Below are 22591 nucleotides of genomic sequence, written 5' to 3' on the forward strand. Positions count from 1 at the left end.
ATCAAATAGTTTCAACATGTACTATAAACATCGTATCAACTCTGGCTTACATAGGAAGTAGTGAAAAATGTTGAAGTTTTATTCAGTATCTACCAGTACAATCTATCTTTTATTCTTCCCCACCTCCTCCCTTAAGGATAGCAACATTTTCTTGAAAGCTTTTTAAAAATTCTGGTTGGAACATGATTTTCTTAAACAGGCTTAGATGCTTATGAGAGGCCACTTACATATATATGTATTTTAACATAGCAAAAACAGAAATTTAGAAATATCTATACAGCAAGCAAAACAATTTTCCTTATAGTTTTAGTAAGCTGCAGCAATGAGGAAAATTCTATAGAAGGATCTTTAACTTTGAATACATACACATGAAATTTTTGAAAAGGAGTCCAGTTTCAAAAGATGCTACATTATGAAGAAAATACATGTACTCCAAGTGAAGGAACAAATAACTGTCTGCTTCTTGATAAAAATACTGTTGATAAAAATACTGGAGATATTTTCTTATCTTTACTATGCAGAATCAGAGTTTGAAAAATAATAATCTTTCTCTTCTTCATCCAAAGACTCCATAGCATTAGTGAAAAGTTTTCCAATATTAGAGCTTTCTCCTAAGAAAAGTTTAACAAAAAAGATTAATACATTTCTAAAAGTAATTTCAATTTTAACAAAAATAACTATAAGAAACCAAATGGTAGGCTTGCCCACTTGAGAACAGTTAATTTTAGTACATCAATAAAGAGACTACCCTATAATAGACCTGAACTACAAAAAGGAAGATGTAAGTATTACCTTCATTAAATGGGGTTTTTCTTCTTGATGTTGGAGTTGAAAAATCACTTTCAACCTACAAGAGAGTTCACATTAATAGCAAAATGGTACCTCCTGTGAAGCCTGTCTCAAACCTAGACAAAACTAAGCATGCTTTATCACCAGCAATACTTATAACAACACCTAATCACATTATAATTATCTATGAAATGTTTAATTTTAAGTTGAATTTAACCGGGGCAAAAACCATGACTTTATTCAATGTTGTTTCCCACAAATGCATTAATGCAGCAGCAGTTAAGATATCATCTAAGGGCCTCTAAAAGTTGCCAAAATCTACTGAGTACTTATTCCATGACATTACATTAGGAGTATTTTAATACTCTTTATACTTTGTTATTTTTTAATTTAATTTTATTTGTTTAAATCCTCGTTTGAGGATATGTTTATTGATGAGAGAGACATCAATCGATTACCTCCCATACATGTCTTAGCTGGGGACTGTACCTGCAACCTAGATATGTGCCTTACCGGGTTTCAAACCCTCAACTCTTTGGTGCATGGGATGATGCTCCAACCAAATGAGCTACCAGCCAGAGCAAATTCTCTGTACTTTAAAATCTTGGCTACAGTGAGTAGTTGAAAATGTACTGTAACCACAGGGGAATATTCTATATATCATAATGGGAGAATAAGCTAAAAGTTCTTTAAAAAATTTATTTTGTAAGCTTTAAGATGTGTATAATAAATGCTTACATACGTGACTTTTCTAAACTTTTGGCCATAACTGGTTATCTTGAATGAATAAAAAGAAAACAGAATAGAAGAAAAAATATGACAGTATATCCACTATGCTGAGGAACTATTTTTTTCTGAAAGAAAACTTTTGAACCCTGGCTGGTGTGGCTCAGTGGACTGAGTGCCAGCCTGTGAACCAAAGGGTTACTGGTTCGATTCCCAGATAGGGCACATGCCTGGGTTGCAGGCCAGGTCCTAGTAGGGGTCACCTGGCTTTCTCCCTCTCTTCCCCTCTCTCTAAAAATAAATAAAATCTTTAAAAAAATGAAGAAAACTTTTGAGATACAAACTTGTGTTCATTAATTGTGATGTAAATATACTTTTCCCCTGTGAAATGAATCAAAACAGGATTATATTTTTTAGCTCTCAAAGTCATTTGGGAAGATAAACCAAGATGAGATTAGAAAGCTCAATTAGCCTACTTTGTCATAAAGGTGGTATGGGGAGTCAGACCTTGACATCAGAACTTTTTTAACATTAAATCCTTTACTTTTTCTCACACATTGGCTACAAAATACTAGTTTATAGAAAATGGGGCTAAATCACAAAGATACTATAGTTTGGTGGCTCAAACAGAACCCATTAAGAAAAATGAAAGTAAACAAGTAGTTAAAGGTATGTCAGAAATACAGAGAGGTAAGTTTTCAATAAGAAGGGCCCTTACATGAACTTTTTCTCATTAAAATTTTTTTTAAAAAAGATTTTATTTATTTATAGAGACAGGATGGGAGGGAGTAGGAGAGAGAGAGAAACACTGATGTGAGAGAGAAATATCAGTCATTTGCCCCTTGTACTTGCCCCAACTGGGGTTTGAACCCACAACCCAGTTATGTGCCCCCACCGGGAATCGAACGGGTGACATTTTGCTTTGTGAGATGACACCCAACCAACTGAGCCACACAGGCCAGGGCTGAACTTTTTATCATTTTGAAGAGAGCAGTGGATTAAGGTCTTGCTACTACTAAGTATGGTCCATGGGTCAGTAGAAGGAGTATTACATGGAAGTTGTTAAAAATGCAGAATCAAATCTACTGGATTAGAAACTACAGTTTAACAAGATCTCTAGATGACTCCCACACACATTACAGTTTGAGAAACACTTGTCAAGGCAAACCAACTTCTTATTGGCAACATAGGACTAGAAGGCAAGCCTTTCTCCTATGTTAAAGAGATTTCTAACGGTCCTTTGCAACAAACCAAAATTTCATTTTCATAAGGAATGTGGGACAGGAAAAGGTGAACCTAAGAAACACGAAGAGAAGAGTCTGACTACATCTTCAATTATGGAGCAGAGATTTCTTTTGAAGAATTTAGCCTCCAGGCTCATTTTAAAGCAAGGTTCTTAGAGGTATCATTTCCTATGGACAAGTGACATCCATAAAAGCAAACTAACTTTAATTGTGATTTAACTAATCCCAATGTTTAGTTTAGAGACTCTGATGGAATTTTACTCTGGTAATTGTAGAATATATTTCAACATGGGTGAGAGAGAAAGAGATGGCCATAACCTGGTCAGAAGGAATATACCTCCAAGGGATTAGGTGTCATTCCCCATTTTACCACCTCCATAAACTATCATTCTCTAAGATTAACTGTTTACTTTGAGGAAATTTGAGGTGAATTAGCTTTTTCAGAATACTTGCACATTTATCTGGATATAAGTTATTCAAGGTAAAATCAAACTAAAAACTTAAAAATTAATTCAAGAGGATAAAGGATCCTTCCAATATTTTTATCAAAGGGATAAGGCAACCCTGACTTAAAATTTTTTCTGTAATTACATTTTAAAGCTTGACCTATAGATATAAATTAAGTAGCTGAAAAACGTTTGAAACCAATTTGAAGCTGCATGGAATTTGGTGTAGTTTCTTATTCTATGACAGTCATAACTCAGTAAGTCTGGATTATTCCCCAATCATTGGACACATATTATGCTTTGGTGTCTTGCCTGAAATATCCTTCCCTGGCCCATACATACTTTTTCCACCCTGCGTCTTTGAATGAAATTTTTTTACCATTCTCAACTTTCCTCAACTGTTTTAATCTATCAACTGACATCTGTAACCCTGTAGCACTTGTGTACTTACCTCTCTCACAGCCTCATATTCTCATTTACTTCTATTAGGCTGTAAGCACCTTGAGGGCAAGGTCTGTTGTACAACTTACAACTCCCACAGTTTGCCATATATTATAGCTGTTCAATAGATATGCATTAATAAATCTGGTATGAAGAATAAAAATACTTACTGTTTTTTTCTTGATATTGCCCCAGACAATGCCACCTTTACTTTTATGTTCTCTTTGCATATGAAAAACGTATTTATCACAATCATTCCTGTTTGAATACAAAATAATTACAAGTTCATATTAATTACCATACTTTTATCCACAGCTTGAACAGCAATTGACAAAATTAAGACGTGTTTCAATCTTTAAAAACTGTTTTCTTCTCCATTTGTAAAAAGACAATGGTGTATACCCAGGGAGATGGACAAAAAGCTTCAAACATTTTAAGGAAACAAAATACCAAATAAGAATACTCTGGGAAATTATGGTTTTGCTTATTGTCATTGTTCCGTTTGTGCTCTTTCCCATCTCTATCTTGCTGCTGCCTCTTTTCCAAAACTCACTGAGACTGCTTATCCCTGGACTCCCTTTTGTTAACATCTTTTACTTTTTCTTCCTGGTCACTTCCTTCCCTATCCAGGTGGAATCTTGAAGTTGGTGAGTTTAAGGATACAGCTGCTGATGAAAACCCTTTATTTATAGCTTCCAACCAGCCTTTTATTTATACAGTTAAATCTTTCTTACATTCCCCATACCAGCTATGAAGTTTTTTTTCATTCCTTTTTACCTTGGTTCTTTCCCCTCTCATTCTTAGCAAATACGCTTGACTCATAGTTTACAGATGAAAACTGAAGCCAAACAAAATTGTTGTTCTCATTTCCTCCTACAATGCCTAGTCTTTTTCTTTTTTTTAAGATTTTATTTATTTATTTTAGAGGAAGGGAGGGAGAAAGAGAGGGAGAGAAACATCAAATGTGCGGCCTCTTGTGCACCCCCAACAGGGCACCTGGCCCACAACCCAGGCACATGCCCTGACCTGGAATTGAATCAGCCACCCTTTGCTTCACAGGCTGCTGCTCAATCCACTGAGACACACAAGCCAGGGTTTTTTGGTTTGCTTTGTTTTTGACAGTAAATATCAGCTCAACACCAATCTAATTCTTTCTTTTGGCTCCAAGTTCTTATATGATTATACTTTGTTTTATGACTACTTTGGAGCAACCTTTAAGGTTTGTCATGTAGAAATTTGTAAGTGTGTGATTGTATTAAGGTATAATGTGTACCACAAACACTGTTGCGTATTACCCAAAGCAATATACAGATTTCATGCAATCTCCATCAAAAGCCAATGACATTTTAAAAAGAAATAGAACAACAACAAAAAAATCAGATCTGTGTGGAACGACAGAAGATCCTGAATAACCAAACCAATCCTGAGGAAAAAAGAGCAAAGCTGGAGGTATCACATTCCCTGACTTCAGTGAAAATCAAAACAGCATTGTATTGGCAGAAAAACAAACACAAACCAGTGGAACAGAATTGAGAGCCCAGAAATAAACCACATGTATATGGGCAAATAATTTTTGACAAAGGAGACTGAAAGACACAATGGACAAAAGAAAGCCTCTTCAATAAATTGTGTTGGGAAAACTGGAAAGCCACATGCAAAATAAGGAAACTAGATTACAGTGTGTCCCATGTACAAAAATTAAAATGGATCAAAGACTCAAATATAAGCTCTAAAACAATAAACTACACAGAAGAAAACATAGGTACTAAACATATGGACCTTGGTCTTAGAGGACACTTTATGAATTTGACCCCAAAGGCAAGGGAACTGAAGGCAAAAATAAATGAATGGGACTGTATCAAACTAAGAAGCTTCTGCATGGAAAAGAAACTGCTAACAAAACAAAAAGGTTAGTCAAAGAACATATATGAATGACCCACTGACGTGGACACCAGTGTGGGGACTGACTATGGGAGTGGGAGGTGGATGGCGGGGGGGCAAAGAGGGAAAACTGGGACAACTGTAATAGTATAAACAGTAGAATAGTTAATAAAAAAAAGATTCAATCAAAATAAAAAACAAGCAACCAACTGAATGGGAGATGATATTTATAAGCAAATGACAGCTCCAATAAAGGGATAATATCCACAATTGCTATAAAGAATTCATACAACTCAACTCAAAGCAAACCAGCAATCCAATTTAAAAATAGGGCAGAGGACCTAAACAGACATCTCTCCCAAGAATACAAATTGCCAGCAAATATATAAGATGTTCAACTTCACTAAATATTAGGGAAATGCAAATCAAAACTACAATGAGATACCACCTCACAAGACAGGTAATAACAAATGTTGGAGAGGTTGTCAAGAAAAAGGAAACCTTGTTGACTCCGGTGGGAATGTAAACTGGTACAGCCACTATGGAAAACTATATGGAGGTTCCCCCCCAAAAATTTAAGAATAGAGCATGCACCCCTATATACACTGTAACATTATTTGTGGTGGCCAAGACATGGAAACAACCCAAGTGTCAACAGATGACTGGATACAGAAGATGTGGTACAGCTATATATTATGGAATGTTACTCAGCTGTAAGGAGATGAAATGCTGCCATTTGCAACAACATGGATGGACCTTGAGAATATTATGCTAAGCGAAGTCACAAAAAGCTCAGAACCATGACTGTACTCATGTGTGGGATATAGAACAAACTCATAGACACAGACAACAGTATGGTGGTTAACAGAGGGAAGGGGGATAGGGGTGGTTATAAAAAGGGAACCAAATATATGATGACAGCAGATGATCTGACTTTGGATGGCGGGCACACGGTACAATGTACAGATCACATATCATGGAAATGTACATTTGAAACCTAAATAATCTTACTAGCCAACGTTGCTTTGATAAATCTAATTAAAAATAGAAGTAAACGTTGACGAAAAGGTATAGTATATACCACAAACACTCTTGCATAGCAAATGAATAAGCCTAGCCATTTGTTCAGCATCAGCATTCATGAGTCTGTTGTCTGGTACAAAGGGATCACTTCTGAAATGATTGAAACTGTTTCATTGTTTAAAACTGTTATAAAAAGGAAGTCAACTAGAACTGGTGCAAGTCAAGATAGTGAAGGAGGCCTAGGGAACTTTTTTAAAAAAAATATTTTTAAAAATATTTTCTTTAAATAAAAGTTTCACAAAATATATTCATTATATAAGTTCATCATATGTTTTTTAAGGAAGTCTTACTTCCTTAATTGTCAAAGTGATAATAAAAAGAACCCCCACCACAACCCACATCAGTGTAGTTCTAGAACGTAGACAAAATAGCTGGACAAGAAATTTTCTGAGTATGTTATGTAAATTTGGATGTATATTGTACATAGTTTTATTTCTTAGCTTTTAAAATTCCACTGAACATTATTCTATCGTTAAAAAATTTTTGAAGGCATGATTTCCAATGATACATATTCTATTATATGGACAAATCCTAATCTCTTTTTTGAGTTTAAATGCATTTTATTTTTAGACAAATTACATGACTTTAAAAAAACAAAACAATGCCTCCATTCCAAATCAAGGTCAAAATAAATGAAGAGCTCAAGAGAACGTAAGTGCCATTGTCCTAGTCCTGGTATGTAGATGAAAAGCAGCAGTTATGATGACAGGTGACAGATCCAAACTGCCAAAATTTGTTACCCTTTTTCCATTTCTAAACCGTCCTTAAAGAGAATCACATGTGGGTCACTCCCTCCTCTGTTGTCCAGCAGAGCAATCATACATTTGGATTCTTGTGTTCGCCAATCAAGAACTGGTAGTCTTTGAAATTAGCAAGGATGTGCTTGATCTGTAACCCCTAGCATAAAAAGCTTACTCTTTCAGGTCTTCATTCTCCAAGGTTCCCTTTCACTGGTTTCATGTCATCTTTGATGTACTTCCTGTGGGCTTCTTTTGTGAAGCTGGTTTCCTGAAAATGATGGTTGATGACAATACCAACAACACTAATGCTGTGCTTTTGCTACCTTCACCCTCCGGGCCTTCCACAGAGGCATTTCCATCAATGGGCGAGTCATCCCTGCTACCCTCTGTCCTACTGACCATCTTACCCTCCACCCCCAGGCACAGCCCATCTGCATCTTCTGGATCTTGTAGATACTGGAGGACATCTCATTGTGGCTGATGTGGTCCTGGCAGATACTAGTGATGGTGGCTGGAAGGAGATGCAGAGGCACTGGCTTAGCAGGAGCCCAGAGCTCAGAGTGATGCTCAGGGAAAGCGGGGAGGGAGTGGAGAAGGCCCCAAATCCTAATTGCTTAACTTTTTTTTATTATTGGATATTTAGATCAATTCCAAATTTTCAGGATTATCCTTTATGATGAACATCTTTGCTCATATAGATGTATATGTGCACTTGCCCAAACCTGTCATTTTCTTAAAACTAAATTCAAAAATAAAGAAAAAAATAATTTGTGAATTGTTAGGGAAAAATGTTTCTGCCAGATGAATGCAAATTAAAATTCTACCAGAATTCATGAGAGTACTGAATACTGTTTTTTGAGTTATCATCATCTGGCTTCTGCCTCTCACACCCCATGGATATTATTCTTACTAGGTCAACTTATTCCATTAAATGCAAAATGGAATACCCTATTTTTAGGCCTCCTTATCATTTTCCATTTCTTCTCTGTGACATTTTACTGTTGGCCACTCTATTTTTCTTCTTCTTTTTTTTTAAATATAAAGATTTTCCCTCTGTTCTGAGGTCTCCTGGACCTGCAATGGTGTTTTATTTTTTATTTTTGTTGTTATTTTTTTTATTTTTAGAGAGAGGGGAAAGGAGGGAGAAAGAGAGGGAGCGAAACATCAATGTTTAAGACATACATCAATCAGTTGGCTCTCGCACACCCCCAAGTAGGGGCCCGGCCCGCAACCAAGGCATGTGCCCTGACTGGGAATCAAACTGGCGACCCTTCGGTTCACAGGCCAGCACCCAATCCACTGAGCCACACCAGCTAGGGCTATTTTTCTTAATTATATTTCATAGTTCCTATAGTCGCATAGTTCAAAGTTCAAAGTCTCCCAAGATATCTTAGTTCCTCTTCTTATGGATCAACAATGTTTTCAATTTCTCATGTATCTTTTCGGAGGTATTAAGTAAAGCAATTACATACAAGTATATACATATACACACTCACATATATTACACACATATATATATACACACACACATATAAATGGCAAAAAATTATTCAATGTATTTAACTTTTTACACTTACTACATTGTGGACATTTTATCATAATAGCACATAAAGAATTTCATTAGTTTCTATAGCTACATAATGTACCAAAAGATATTTGATGAGTTTTTCTGATGGACATTTCAGTATTCAGTCTTCTGTCATTATAAACAATACTACAAGGAATCAGCTGAACATTCACAATTCTAAAAGTAGGACTGCTAGGCCAAAGAGCATGTGCATTAATAACTGTGATATATACTGACAAACTGCTGCCTTTAGAGGCTGAACAAATTTATCTTGCTGCTAATTCATGAGAATGGCTTTCCTAATTTTTGTAGGAGTGCTGTATCAAGGAAACAGCCTTATTCTTATGATGGGTGAGACACAGTCTTTCCTCAAATTGTCATGTCTTTTATTGGGACAATATTGGTTAATAAAATTATATATGAGATTTCAAGTGTACATTATATCATCTATATATTGCACTCTGTGTTCATCACCCAAAGTTTAGTCTCCTCCTATCACCATATATTTGACCTCCCTACCCCTCTGACAACCACCAACTGTTCTGTGTCTTATGAGTTTTTTGACTGTTGTTTTTCATTCATTTGTTGCTTTCTGTTGTATATCCCACATATGTGTGAAATCATGATTCTTGTCCTTTTCTATTTGACTTATTTTGCTGAGCATGATACTCAAGATCCATGCATACTGTTGCAAAAGGCAGTATTTCATCTTCTCTTATGGCTGAGTAGTATTCTATTATATATGTGCACCACATCTTTGTTCAATCATCTATCAAAGGACACTAAGGTTGCTTCCATGTACTGGCTACCATGAATAATGCTACAGTAAATATAGAGACACCTGTATCTTTATGAATAAATATTTTCAAGTTTTTGGTAGGTACCTCAAAGAGGAATTGCTGGGTCATATGGTAACTCTATTCTTAATTGTTTGAGAAAGCTCCATATTGTTTTCTATAATGGTTATACGAATTTACATTCATACTAGCAGTGTATGAGGGTTCCTTATTCTTTACATCCTCTCCAACAATTGTTTGTTGTCTTTTGATTGTTTATAGTTGATTGGTACCAGATGAGATTTTTTTAAATATAAGTAACTACATTCTTTTTGTTAGTGCTTTGTTAAGGCTTCTAGTCTTGCGTAACAGTTAGAATGACCTTCACTAATCTGGATTATAAAATAACTCTCCAAGGTTACTTTAGGTATATTTTATAGTTTTTTACATATAAAACTTTGAATCAGTTGGAATTTATCCTGATATAAAGTGTGAGCTGTGTCCCAACATTACTGAATAACAAATCTGCTTGCTGAAACTGTCTATACTTGACTTCTAGGAACTATTCTTAATTTTTTTTAAACTAACAATGACTTTTCTCATTGCTGACATCTACTATTTTCAACTCATAAAATGATAAATGCAGATGCGGAGAATTATAGTATCATATGCATAAATATTTACCTATTTATAGAGGCTAGCATTCCGGGACTAACATGCTGACACTGAGGAGTTTTTGCCAATGGAAAAATAACTGATGATGGAGTTGTTGGATTTCTGTCCATATTTGGCAGAACATCCTCCTCTTCTTGACTGAACTGGAAATTCGGCAACTAGAAAGCAAATATTCATTATCAGCAGGAATCCCTAAAAATAAAATTGCTCATTATCACAAAATGTTTCTGGTGGGCTGACAAGTTTTTTCTGTCATATAATTTTCTGAGATAATGGAAAAATATTAGTAGACAGAGATATAGCACTGAGGGAGTTCCCGTCAAGATGGAGGCATAGATAAACATGGTTTGCCTCCTCACACAACCACATCAAAATTACAACTAAAGTATACAACAGCCATCACTCAGAACCATCAGAAATCGAGTTGAATGGAAGTCTGACAACTATGGAATTCAAGAAACCACACCCATCCAGACTGGTAGGAGGGGCGGATACGTGGAACAGGCTGGTCCCACATCCATGTGCAGTGGATAAAAATTCAGGAGGGATAGATCAAGAGTAAGGAGTCCCAGACCCACACCAGGCCCACCAGCCAAGTGGTCCAGTGCCTGGGAGGTAAGTCCCCGTAACTTCTGGCTTCAAAAAAGAATGGGGACTGAGTTAGTGGAAGAAACTTCTGGAGTCCCAAGTAGTTCTTGTTAAAGAACCCACAAACATACTTACTCAGACTCACTCACTCAGAGCTCCAGCCCTGGGGTAGCAGCTTGAATAGCACCAGTGGCATACAGGGGGGAACTGAAGTATCTGGCACCAGGCTGGACCTGGGGGACAGCTTTTTTCCAGACAGAAAGGCAGGCAGAGATCACTGTCCCTTTCTGAACCCAACTCCCACTGAGCCACAGAGCAGGGAGGCAGATGCTCTATCTGAAACTCCATCAACTTGGCTAATGCTGTTTGCCCTGCCCCAGAGATCCCCTGAGACTCCGTCCTACCCATCTTACAGGCACACCAAGCTGTTAACAGAGACTTTTCTATAGGAAAGGTTGGTCTTGGCTCATATTCACAACGTCCTAAATCCTACCAAACAAGCAACAGCAGGCCTCAGTAAGCCCAGCCTCAGTAAGCCCTCAGTCTCCATACTTCTTGCTATGGCCCCAGGCCTGGTACTAGCAGCAGCCAGCCTAGATTCAGAGCTTTGGCTTTACCTGGGAATCTCCAAGCCCAGCATTAAGTACTGACCATCTCAGGCTGTTTTATATCCCAGGCAGGATGGCCCCAGGGAAAACACAGATGAGGGCTGACCTTGGCCTGTGCACCCAGCAGTCAGCTACAAACCACGATAGAGCACCACCACACTACCCCTGCAGATGATCTTCCATGGAAGGAGGAGGCTGGTGGTTAGTGGTCACAGCCAATTCTTGCAGCAGACTGGCCTGGGTAGTATCTCCCATTAACCTGCTAACAGCAACCAAGGCTCAACTACAGGAGGAGGATGTACTCAGTCCACACGAAGGACATACCTCAAGTACCCAGCCTGGGTGATAGGTGAGGCTATGCCACTGGACCCTACACAACACCTACTACATTAGGCCATGCTACCAAGACAGAGAGTCATAGCACCTCTACATAACACATAGAAACAAACACAGGGAGGCTGCCAAAATGAGTAGACAAAGAAATGTGGCCCAAATAAAAAAACAGATCAAAACTCCAGAAAAAGAACTAAACAAAGGGGAGATAAGCAATCTATTAAATACAGAGTTCAAAACACTGGTTATAAGGATGCTCAAGGAACTTAGTGAAGATCTCAACAGCATAAAAATGATCCAGTCAAAAATGAAGGCCACACTAAGTGAAATAAAGAACAACTTACAGGGAAAACAACAGTAGAGAAGATAAAGCAGAGAATCAAATCAGTACTTTGGATGTAAGGAAGAAAGAAAACAATCAGGGCAACAAAAAGAAAAAAGAATCTAAAAAAATGAAGACAGTGTAAGCAACCTCTGGGATAACTTTAAGAGTTTCAACATTTGTATCACAGGGGTGTCAGAAGGAAAAGAGAAAGAGCAAGACCGTGGAAATCTATTTGAAAAAATAATGAAAGAAAGATTCCCTAATTTAAAGGAGATAGACATGCAAGTCCAGGAAGCACAGAGAGTTCAAACAAGATGGATGTAAAGAGGCCCGCTCCAAGACATATCATAATTAAAATGCCAAAGATGAAAGATAAAGAGAAAATCTTAAAGAGACTGCACCAAGAAAAAAGCACTTGGTTATTTACAGGGGAGTTCCCATAAGACTGTCATCTGATATCTCAAAAGATTTTTTGCAGGCTAGAAGGGATTGGCAAGAAATATTCAAAATCATGAAAAGCAGGGACCTACAGTCAAGACTGCTTTACTGAGCAAATATATAATTTAGAATGGAAGGGCAGATAAAGAGCTTTCCAGACAAGAAAAAACTAAAGGAGTTCATCATCACCAAAACATTATTATATGAAACTTATTTAAAAGTTAAAGGACTTATTTAAGAAAAAGACATAAAAAAATTAGCAATAAAATGGCAATAAATACGTATCAACAATTGAACCTAAAAAACAAACTACACAAACAAGAACAGAAACAACCCTGGGTATGGAGAGCGTCTTGGTGGTTGCCAGATAGGAGGGGAGTATAGGGGAACGGGTGAAGAGGGGATTAAGAAGTACAAATAGGTAGTTGCAGAATAGCCATGAGGATATAAAATATGGTATAGGAAATGGAGTAGCCAAAAAACACATGATCTATGATAGACATGAACAATGGTATGGGGATTGCCTGAGGGAGTAGGGAGTGCTCAGTGGAGGGGGAAAATGGGAAAAATTGGGACAACTGTAATAGCATAATCAATAAAATGTAATTCAAAAAATAAAACAGAATAAAACTGAAAAATCCTCTAAAAAAATTAATAGGCTTGTCCTCTACAAACACTTAGTTTCTGTTGTGTAAGATGTAAACAATAACATTTGTTTCTAAATGCTTGTAGACTAGGGGTCAGCAAATGTCTTCTATGAAGCTTCAGACAGTCAATATCAATATTTTGGCTTTGTGGTCCATACACTCTCTGTCTCAACTATGTGCTCTGCTGTTGTAGCTTGGAAGCAGCCAAAGCCAATATGTAAACACTGGAATCATCTGAGTTCCAATAAAATTTTGCTTACAAGAAAGGGTGGTATGCTGGATTTGGCCCATGGCCCATAGTTTGCTGACCTCTTGTGTAGACTGAAGAAAACAAAACTGTAATTTATTTACTATTATGCTTGGTAATTAATATAAACTCAAGCAGTATTAAACTTATATGTGTATATTGTGCAATAAATAATTCAATCCTTAATATTTCACTTACCTTTTTATTAAAACCTTTGAGAAAGCAGACTTAAGTATGCCAGAGAAAATGAACTAATTACTGCTTTCTCTATTTTATTACCTTTCCTTTTAAAATGTTGAGACTATTGCATTTAGTACAAAACATATACAGAACCTGGAATGATGGTGGACTAATGTAATGGGTACAACTCCTAAAGGACCACGGTTATTGCACAGAGAACATAGTAACAGCCTCAACAGCTCCCTTGAAATGCCTTTGTTTATAACCTGTGTAGGCAAAGGGGACCCAGATAATGATGTCACTAAATTATTAAGGCATTGTGTAGCCTTTTAAAATGGAATATTTAACAATATTTTAAAAAGGGGTAAATGAAACAAGTATCCTTAAGCCTACCTCACTAAAAAAACTCTTTTGGTGTTTACACTTAATAGTCCTGCTGTCTAGATCCATCTACCTTTGTATTACTTTAAACTTAATATTTTTAACATTTATATTTAGATTCTAGAAACAGTCTCAAATCTGCACTTAGTATTTGTACTGTATTCCACCATGTTTACAAACATCCTTAGTGGATATATGCACTGGTTAGTTTTTCCTTTTTTCACTGTAAAGATAAACTTGCAGCGAGTATCTTTGTGAAGATTTTTGGCTTTTCAATTTCTTAGGATAAACTCCCATAACAGAATTAATGTTTATGGCTCTCACACACATTGCCATAATGCTTTCAAATGGTATGGTTCAGCTCTGCATCCACTGACATATGACTGTATCAACATCTCCATAGCTCTTTGTTACTGGATATTTTAACTTATTTTTTAGAAAACGATTCTGCAATTTAGAAGGTATACTTACATATAATTTGCTTTGTTTTCCTTTGATCACAAGTAGAATGACTTCGTTCAGACTTTTTCTTTTTTTTTTCTGGTTCACATAGATTTTATTATTATTGAGCCCAAAATAGTTTATATTACAAGCAAGGGTGAAATTACTAACTCATTAGCCTGTGAAGATCACTCTTTTTCTGACTTTTTCTGTGATCTTGACACTTGTTTATATTATAATAACAGGTGAATGAATTCTTCATATCATAAATACTATTGGCTTTATTTGTTGCAAATATTTCATCTTAATCATTAGTTATATAATTTTTCATACTATAAATACTTCTCAACATTCAAATCTGTCAACTTGTGCTATCACTTAATCCCTTCCCTAAATTTACTATACAGTAAGTAATCATCTTTTCATGTCACTTTTTTCTTTAAAACAATTTGCCTCATTGTATATGAGTTTTAAATATATATGCGTGGCCTATTTCTGGCTTTTCTATTTGGTTCTACAAATATTATCTGTGAAACCCACTGAGAGGCAGGCTCTGGACACTAATGAGAATGGCATGTACTGGCAGACTGCTTCCTATACTACACTTAGTCATGCCTGTGGGGACTATCAATCCTTGGCCTAAATGTTGAGGATGAACACTAACCACATATACAAATAAAATATATAAAAATCAATATAAAGAAAATAACGATTTCATGCATTCAAAACTCTTACCAGTACTCTTTGGTTCTTCAAAGGTGTTGTACTGAAAAAATCATCATGGTCATCTTTTGGCAACTGTTCCAGAAAATCCCTCATCTGCTGCTTCCTTTTAAGAGTACCCACTTTGGCCGTTATCTTAATAGTTTGCTCCTGATCTGTATCACCTCTCTTGCCTTAAGAGTCAGCAAAACATTTTGGTAAGAATTTGGTCATTTAGAGTAACTGTGCTAAAGTTAACAAACTTTGTAAAAATATAAATTGTGTATTCAGATTAAATAAACTTGGCCTCTATTATTAATATTTATAAGCTTCCTATATAACAAATGTTCCTTTCTACACTGGGATTGGTACAGTACGATTGGCCAACAAGTTACTCATGAAGAAAATACATGTAAGATTAAGCAGGGTATTTTGAAAGGTCTTTATCTTCATGAGAAAGATTACCTCTCACACTCCTCTTACTGATGACTACTTCATTGATTTTGCTAAAATATAAATCTCATTCAAGTAGGACAGGGATACTGACTACTCCCTAAAGCTTAATATAGGACTTCTCTGGCATAAACCTTGGGCAGAAGTGTGTACTCCTGCCATGAAAACTAAATTTATTCTGCATTTTCTTATGAATTACTAGGGGACCCTATCCAAGTGACCTCAAATTAAATTAGACCCTAAGAACAATAACCCAGACAATATAATCTCTGGATCCAACTGCAGATTTCCTAGAACTCAAACCACAAGGTTGCTAAAGCTAATACTGATGGAATTAACTAGGTAGGATTTCAGCCAACCTTTGGAGTTCTTTCCAGCTTTAAAATTTTAAGAAGACATCTTATAATAAGACACATGGGTAAATATAAAATACATCTAGTGAGTGATTAGAAACAGATACGAGAATTAGCAAATTCTATTTACTACAAAGATTACCATTTTTTTGGCCTTTGGGATTGACTGGCTTTTTCTTAGTCACATGTTTCTGAGATCCATTTCCTTGGGAATCTTCCATGTATTTCCTCTGGCATTCTTCAGCAGAACGAGAACCTACAGCCATAGCTACGTCTGACCAGAAACCAGGTTTGTGCTTAGGAAGAGATGCACAAGCACTATGGAAGACCAAAACCGGTTAAAGAATAAGAAATTCAAATAAATAAAAATAATCTCCTGAACGCATACCACTAAATCAACAAGACTTACTAAGCTAAAGGAATCTTTCCAAAATCATTCCACAGGTACCTATTTAGAAAGAAGATACTACTCCCTATACTCAGTAACTTACACTAGTGCTTAAAATATGAAGATGTAATTTAACATATTTAGTAGATGCATTCTATTTTGTTGTAATCTAACCTGAAAAATCATTCCCAGTCTTAAGACATGTTTTCCTAAGTCCTATTAATCAATTATTTGATCTTTTGGGGTGCTCTAGCATGACTAAGTTTTCTACATTGTTGCTCAAATACTAGGTGCTAAAATGTATTGGGAGATGAGATCTTAGGTCATATATATTTCAGGTTATAAACTCATTAAAAAAATATTATGCTTGCTTTTATTATAGTATTATATTTTACAGAACAGAGTATTTTAGATATAATACTTGAAGGAAATGAAAACCAAAATAGAAAAAAGCTAAGTCAATATAAGGTAGTTCTTCAATTTAACAAATGAGATACATTCTGAAAGTTCATTTGTAAATGATTATTTAGAACTTGGTACGCATATTGTACTACATGACCACTCTCCCAAAACAGATTTTATATATTGTGGTTAGACTGACAGTTCAGCCTGTAAAGGTCTATTTAACTCACCAATTAAATTAATACAGTGTTATACTGATAAATTTTTAACCAGCTCTTTGGGGTTAAGAAGTCCTTTTCGGTGTTTGAAAATTTCCATCTTGTAAATACTGCTAATGTGGCTGACTTCTAGCTATCAATGTGATGTCACTGAATGATGAATAAAAAATATGCTATGGTACACCATTATATGGAATTTCCACCATGCAGGTACAATAGATGTAAAGAACCTTAGGGGTATTCATAATAATACAATGTACTAAAATAATTAGGAAGTAATGAGTTCAGAGTATTTTTAGTAAAATTTTTAATTTTTAATGACTGTTAAATAAATTTATATGATTCCTGAAAATTCAAGAAATCAGCTCTTGTGAATGGGATACCAGCTGACTACAGGATACCATGCACTCCACACAGAAAAGAACAAATACTTATGGGTATTATATACTGTTAATGAATGATCTCTTTTGCATTATTAATCATTCCATATGTGTTCTAAAGTGGAAAATTAAGGAGATCTGGGGGCACAAGCTTCCCTATTTGTGTATACAGCTAATTTTCAAGTCTAGAACTGCCTAAAAAGACTTTTTTGTCATATTTAAAATACTCAATTTATTTAAATAAACTAGTCTGTAAATAACAGTCTCCAGATAATTTTATTTTTTTAAGATTTTATTTATTTTTGGAGAAGAGAAAGGAAGGACAGAAAAACATCATTGTGTGGTCGCCTCTCATGCATCCCCTACTGGGGAACTGGCCTGCAACGCAGGCATATGCCCTGACCAGGAATCGAACCAGCGACCCTTTGGTTTGCAGGCCGGCACTAGGCCATAACAGCCAGGGTTCCTCTCAGATAATTTTAAAAGACAAATTTAATCATATCACTCTGGTCCTACTTAAAACTCACTTCATTATTCTTAACATAAAAACCAAAACACTTAATACAACTTACATTGTTCTTGCCTGGTTGTCCAGTCTCATCCTGTACTGTTTTCCCCTCACTTTCTATACTCAGGTTATTTTGGCCTTCTTTTAATGTTTCTAAATATGCTCTTTCTTTCTACTTTTACATACTATTCTATCCAAAATGAATCTTGGGCTTAAATAATTCTTATCTTTTAGATCTTAGTTCAAGTATCTGTTTGAGCTAAGTCAGATTTCCCTGAAATATATTCTCATAAACTTCTTACAGTGATTACAGTGATTATGCATGATATGGCTTACTATGCAGATTCTTGGGCTGCAACCAAGAATCACTTGAGGAGCTTGTAGCAAAAATACAAGGAAGCAAAAAGCAAACAAGTAAAATAAACAAATTCATAGGCTCTACCCCTGAAGATTTAGTAGGTCAGGGGTGGCAATGCGTTGCATTTTTGAGAAAGAGGCATTATATCTGAGGGGGTGGTAGATATAGATAATGACAAGGAGGTAACATGAGATAAAAGCTAATGGGATTAAGAATATAACAGGTGAAAATGAGGCAACTATATTGGCAAAGAAATGAAGATGAGGAAACAAGACATATAGTTAAGGAATGAAAAATATTATAGTTTACATTTATAGTATGGTAAATTACAAAGGAATGTCTGCAGGTCAGAGCTTTGATAAAAATCCCTAGTGCTACCTACCCATTTGTTGTCATCCACCACTGTAACAACTGCCAATTCTCAATCTGTTTTCTTTTCAGTTGTCTCTTCCAAGACTTCATATAAATGGGAGCATATAGCATGCTGCCTTTTGTGCTGGCTTTTTTCACTCAGCCTAATGTCTTAGAAATTCATTCAAGTTGTTACAAGCATTAATAGTTCTTCTGTTTCATTACTCAGTAATCCATTCACCAAAAATGTTCCAAATTAATTTATGCAGAAAGTACCATGGAAACCAGGAAGAGAGGTGAGCTCAGTAAAACCACCCCATAAAGTTATAAATTTCTGGAGTACACTGCAAATTTTGATATATTTTCATTTTTGTTCAGTTTAGAATATTTTCCCTTAAAACTTTTATTTAAAAGATTTTATTTTTAAGGGAGAGGGGAGGGGAGGTAGAAAGAGAGGGAAAGAAACATCAACGTGTGGTTCCCTCTTGATGTACCCTACTGGGGACCTGGCCTGCAACCCAGGCATGTGCCCTAGACTGGGAATCGAACCAGTGACCCTTTGGTTTGCAGGCCAGCACTCAACCCACTGAGCTACACCAGCTAGGGCTAAAACTTTTTCGATTCATAGGTTTTTATAGTGTGCTTTTTAATTTTCAACCACTTGGAAAATTCCGTTATCTTTCATTGATTTGTAGTTTTAATTCAATTATGGCCAGAAAACACACTTTGTCAACTATTTTCTTATTTAAATCCCTACCCAAGGATATGTTTATTGATTTTGGGGGTGTGTGTGTGTGTGTGTGTTGATTTTGGGTGGGTGTGTGTGTATATGTGTGTGTGTGTGTGAGAGAGAGAGAGAGAGAGAGAGAGAGAGAGAGAGAGAGAGATGTGAGAGAGAAACTTGAAACCTAGGTTTATGCCCTGGCCAGGAACTGAATCTCAACCTTTTGGTGTATGGGACAACACTTCAACCAACTGAGCCACCTGGACAGGGTGATGTCAGTTATTCATTTTTTGATGTCAGTTATTTTAAGGTGTTTTATGACCTAGCAAACATGTTCTATCTAGATGAATGGTCCACCTACCCTTGGAAATAACATATTCTGCCCTCCATTAGTGGGTGGACTATTCCATAAACATCTATTAAATAGTTGGTTGATGGTATTGTTCAGTTCTTCTATACTCTTGGTAATTTTCCATCTAATAGTTCTTTCCATCACTAAGAGCACTTAAGTTTCCCACTGTAATTGTGGATTTGCTTATATTTTCATTTCTGTCCTTTCTTTTTACTTGTCAGATTTTGACTTTTGTATTTTGAGGTTTGCTGTTAGGTGCATACACATTGAAGATTGTTACATCTTCCTGGTGAACTGACACTTTTATTATTCTGTAAAGTACTTCTTTATCCCTGATAATTTTCTTCTTACTGAAGTCCCTCACAGGTAATAGTATATATAGCCACTCCACCTTTCTCAGGGGCGAGCCCAACATTCATTAAGTTTTATAGGGTTTTTAGCTAGTTCCTCCCTCTCTGCAACAGGTTCCTTGGGGTTCCTGTTTTTGGTTCTCTGGCAGAAAGCTGAGGGCTTTTGTTACCTAGCTTTGCTGCATACTTCTTACAACTGAATCTTTCTCCAGTGTCAAACAGAGAAGAGAAAAAGAAAAACAGAATGCAATTTGCCTCATTCTCTTGGTATTTCTACTTCTTTGACTGGAGAGGAAGGTCCCCCACTTTCAGAGTTTTAGGTATGTGTGGGCCCCACTTGCTGCTGTGATTTTCATCCCTGCAGGACTGCATGGAACTGGGGTGTAAGAGAAAGGGGAAAAAGAAAAGAGAACTGGGGAATTTCCTCCACTGTTTCTGAGTATTAGTAATCCCTTCTCTTGCTCAAGCGAGAACTGGAGAGCTTCTCTTAACTCTTTGTTGTGCCCCAGTGCCCACTTCCAGGTGTTAGGCAGCCTTGGGTTTAGTTTGGGGGATACCAGAGAAAAGCTGGAAATCCACTGCCAGTTTGGTAGTACTTAAATTTTAGTCTTCCCCACTTGACCTGCTACTATTTATCTTCCATAGTGAACAAAAAGCTTCTGTATGCATTCTGTCCAGGTTTTACAGCTACATAGTAGAAGCAAGAGCATGCATGTAGTATGCTTACTCCATCTCACTGGGAACTGTAATCTCTGTAGTTCAAGCATTAAAATTCTCCTTAGATGATCTAAATATACAGCAAAGGTTGAGAACCTTTTATTATAAGATAACAGTGGAGGATATGCTGGAAAGAATAACTGAGATCAGTATTATTATATGCTATAATGCAAGACAGAAGAATCTCCATATAATTTGAGGATTAGTAAGAATGCACTGAAGGTTTTTGATCTTTCAGAATCACAACTATACATTAAAACTAATCTGGAGATGTTTTACTCAGATTACACAGATTAGAAGAACAAAGTACAAATACAAGGCTACTTCCATAGTTTAGGCAAAAGGCATTAAAGATCTGAAAAAGAGTAGTCTCAGAAAAAAGGTGCAGATGGAATGACCCTGTGGAAGAATCTATAGCTCCCTGAGAATCTACTGAGTATTAAAAAACTCAATAATGATAAAGAGTTCAAACTTAGTTGACCAAAAGAATGATATTTTTCAGAAATAAAAATGTCATGCAGAGTGTACAAGCAGGGGAAATAAATTTGGTTTTTGATATATTTAGAGATGTAGGTGAAACTTATGTATAGTTTTCCAGCAAGCAAAGGGAAATACAAACCTAAATACAAGAATTCAGGATCAAAGACATGGATTTGGAAATCCCTATACAAAGAAAGTAGTTAGAATTTTGGGAGGAAAAGATCACTGAGAAAAAAGAAAGCAGCCAAACCAAAAACTCTGGAGAATAAAAATGAAGATTACCTTCTCTGCCTAAAGAAAGAGAAGGAACATTAAGGCAAATGAAAAAAGAAGAATACATATAGTAGCATAGAGATGCATTAAGAGGAGAATTCCAGGAAGGCAGATTTGAAAATGAATTCTAAATGTTGTAAGATTCAGAGTTACACAAAGGAATGGAACACTGAATGTGGCATGTTTCTATGTTATCTTTCTCTCTTTTTTAAAAGATTTCATTTATTTATTTTTAGGGAGAGAGGAAGGGAGAAAGAGAAGGAGAGAAACATAAATCAGTTGCTTCTCATTCACACCCTTACCAACTGTGGATCAAACCCGCAATTCAGACATGTGCTCTAACCAGGAACTGAACTGGCGATCTTTTGCTTTGTGGGATGACCCCCAACCAATTGAGCCATATCAGTCAGGGCTATCCTTATCTGTTTTATCAATCATATCTTCCTTTCTTTCTGCTAGATCACTTCAATCAGCAAACCACCATACTGTAGCATGAGCCATCTTACAAATTACGCAAGCAACCAAACATATGTCTTCCCTTATCCTCACACTCTCTTCTATTACCTATGCATTTTTTGGTTCCCTATCATTGCCAAATCTCTTGTGTTGGACAACACCTAAGTTGTCTTTAGTCTTCTGTTCACTCTTCACTGCTCAACTATGATCTGGCTTCTAAATACTACTAGACTGCTGATATTGCTTGTCAGGTCTATGTAGCCAAATCCAGTTATCAGCAGCACTAACTATGAAACCTTGGAAATCTTTGAGAATATTTTCTTTATAAATGTGGGGTGGGGGGAAAACTATTAAAAAATCTCTAAGTTTGAAGGTTTTATAACAGTAATTTAATTATAAAATATTTAAAATGTGCAGCTGTGTTGAAATATTTTTCCCAGCTTTATTGATGTATAATCGACAAGTGAAGTTATATAAAGTCTACACATGATAATTTGAGATACACACACATTGTGTAATTGCCACAATCAAGTTAATTAACATCCATCCCCTCATAATTACCTTTCTTTG

The 22591-nt window shown here is 36.1% G+C and overlaps 1 protein-coding gene and 1 pseudogene across 1 annotated transcript in view; both read right to left on the reverse strand.

Annotated features, from left to right (window-relative positions):
• Window positions 1-329: 329 nt before the first annotated feature.
• Window positions 330-22591, reverse strand: part of MIS18BP1 (MIS18 binding protein 1) — a 48204-nt gene continuing 25942 nt past the window's right edge. The window contains exons 11-16 of the mRNA XM_054592350.1: window positions 16207-16382; window positions 15292-15452; window positions 10378-10526; window positions 3817-3904; window positions 793-847; window positions 330-611 (exon numbers count right to left, since the gene is read on the reverse strand). Coding sequence (XP_054448325.1) covers window positions 514-611; window positions 793-847; window positions 3817-3904; window positions 10378-10526; window positions 15292-15452; window positions 16207-16382 — 727 coding nt within the window. The 3' untranslated portion in view covers window positions 330-513. The remainder of the gene's footprint in view (window positions 612-792; window positions 848-3816; window positions 3905-10377; window positions 10527-15291; window positions 15453-16206; window positions 16383-22591) is intronic.
• On the reverse strand, window positions 7347-7908 carry LOC129071564 (translationally-controlled tumor protein-like; annotated as a pseudogene).

This window comes from Pteronotus mesoamericanus, unplaced genomic scaffold (genome assembly GCF_021234165.1).
Source record: "Pteronotus mesoamericanus isolate MK-2021 breed Mesoamerican mustached bat unplaced genomic scaffold, CSHL_Meso_final contig_100, whole genome shotgun sequence".
Lineage (NCBI taxonomy): Eukaryota > Metazoa > Chordata > Mammalia > Chiroptera > Mormoopidae > Pteronotus > Pteronotus mesoamericanus.